Genomic DNA, 1,975 nt, shown 5'->3' on the forward strand with positions numbered 1-1,975 from the left:
GTTACTTTCGTCTTTAAGCTTTGAATTACCAGCAATTATTCAATATTGAATGAATACCTTAAGTAAATGACTTAAAATAAGGCATTGGAATTAAAGGAAATCGATGCTCTCAACATTTGAATAATAATGTAAACTTGTTGTATTAGAATACTTTAAAAATGCTAGTACAATTTGTCGATAAAAGATTGATAGCTTCATAATCCATTGGAATCTTTAAAAGCCAAATACTTACGTTTCCTATAGCTGAGTTGTTAGGTTTAAAAAAAATTCCAGTTAATAAAGATATATAAGGCGTCACATCATATATATATTTACCAATTTTCATCGATTGTTAATAATGGTCTAGGAGAAGTCGTGTGAATACAGACAGACGAAAGCATATTCTGGCATATTTGGAAGCGTTAAAGAACATCACCGAAGTCTCTTTCATTATTGTAAAAGACATTCTTAAGTATTAGTATCTTTAGTAACATTTGAACTGAAAATTCTGCTTATTCAAGTGTAGCTCAGGGAGGTGATGAGATGCTACTATAACAAGGCAATATTCCAAATAGAAGAACAGAGAAATGTTCTTTATGTTAAAGTTTACGTAAACAAAGGTTAACAACGAAAGAAAGAAAATCAAGGATTGCGGAATTTATTATAAGATTAATAGGTGTTCCAGGGCAATGTGTGTCTTCAAATTCCATCGTAAAATACAAATCCGGTTTCGACAAGGTTTCTTTATATAACTATAAAGTATGTCTTGCACGCTACGTTCCTATTAGATTCATGGGACCTGCCGAACCCATCGTCCTGTCTGAGGATGAAGAACTAGCTGAGAATGACATTAATGATACTGTTTCTGAGTATGAAGACGCTGATAATTCTGGATCCGAGCTAGAGTGGAGCGATGACTCTGAAAGTTAAGATGGCCAGTAACTTGTGATGTTCTGGAGATATTAGTAGGTTAATTTGAACTTATCCCTCAATATATGTTGTAACATTAGAATCCTAGGATGTGCTTTGCAAACCTCACAAAACTACAAAGCATTTGTTGAAAGTTCTATATATTATGTATAAGAATTTTCATATGCTAGTGTTTTGTTTGGTACAATTTATGTTATCCAACCAAAGTTCTTTCTTTCTTTTTTTACCTTTTGTTTAGTAGCATTTTGTTTTATTTATATAAATTTTCCCACAGCTAAGGGTGTGTGGGTCAACTTTTTGGCATCGTGAAGCCTTAGCATCCAGAATTTTGCCTGCTGAGATGATGGATGTCTTGAATGTGGCTATCAATGTAGTCAACTTCATCAAAGCTGGAGCCTTAAACAGCCGTCTCTTCAAACTCCTGTGTAAGGATATGGAATCCGAACAGGGAGCCTTGCCTTTTCACACGAAAGTACGATGGCTATTAAAAGGGAAAATGCTTAGACGGCTTTATGAGCTACGAGAAAAAGTAGCAATATTTCTAGATTTCCAATCTGAAGGCTTTCAGATAACTCTAGCTTACCTGGTCGATATTTTTGAAGCATTGAATCCTGCGAACCTCAAACTACAAGTGAAAAGCATCAACATCATCAGGCACCATGACACCATTGGAGCCTTCATGGCCAAACTCTACCTCTGGAAATGTCGGGTTCAGCAGGGAAATGCAGCCAGTTTTAGGAATTTGGATTCTACTCTTGCTGACAGTAACCTCGACTCTGAGTTAAAGCAACAAATAATCACTCATCTAAGTGACTTGAAAGCAGAATTCATCAGATACTTCATCAGGAACCCATTATAATGTGAAGTAGCTGATGTTGCTGATGAAGCCCAAGAAGAGTTCCTAGAGTTGAAGTTCAACTCCACAGCTAAAGAAGACTTCAAAGCTGTGAATTTAGAGACGTTCTGGGTCAAATGCCTTCCTGTTTACCCTTTGATTTCACATCAGGCTTTTCAGATTCTAACAATGTTTGGATCCACATATCTATGTGAAACTTCATTTTCCACG

At 35.8% G+C, this 1,975-nt stretch overlaps 1 protein-coding gene across 1 annotated transcript; it reads left to right on the forward strand.

Moving 5' to 3' along the window:
• The first annotated feature begins 1,249 nt into the window (after positions 1-1,249).
• Positions 1,250-1,768, forward strand: LOC137621716 (protein FAM200B-like). The gene has a single exon (XM_068352231.1). The coding sequence runs from the start codon at positions 1,250-1,252 to the stop codon at positions 1,766-1,768; it is 519 nt and encodes a 172-aa protein (XP_068208332.1).
• Positions 1,769-1,975: the final 207 nt, after the last annotated feature.

The sequence above is a fragment of the Palaemon carinicauda genome, chromosome 28 (assembly GCF_036898095.1).
Source record: "Palaemon carinicauda isolate YSFRI2023 chromosome 28, ASM3689809v2, whole genome shotgun sequence".
NCBI classification, from domain to species: domain Eukaryota; kingdom Metazoa; phylum Arthropoda; class Malacostraca; order Decapoda; family Palaemonidae; genus Palaemon; species Palaemon carinicauda.

Excerpts from the sequence above, each read along its gene's own strand:
- LOC137621716 (XM_068352231.1), top strand. The coding sequence starts at position 1,250 with ATGATGGATGTCTTGAATGTGGCTATCAATGTAGTCAACTTCATCAAA.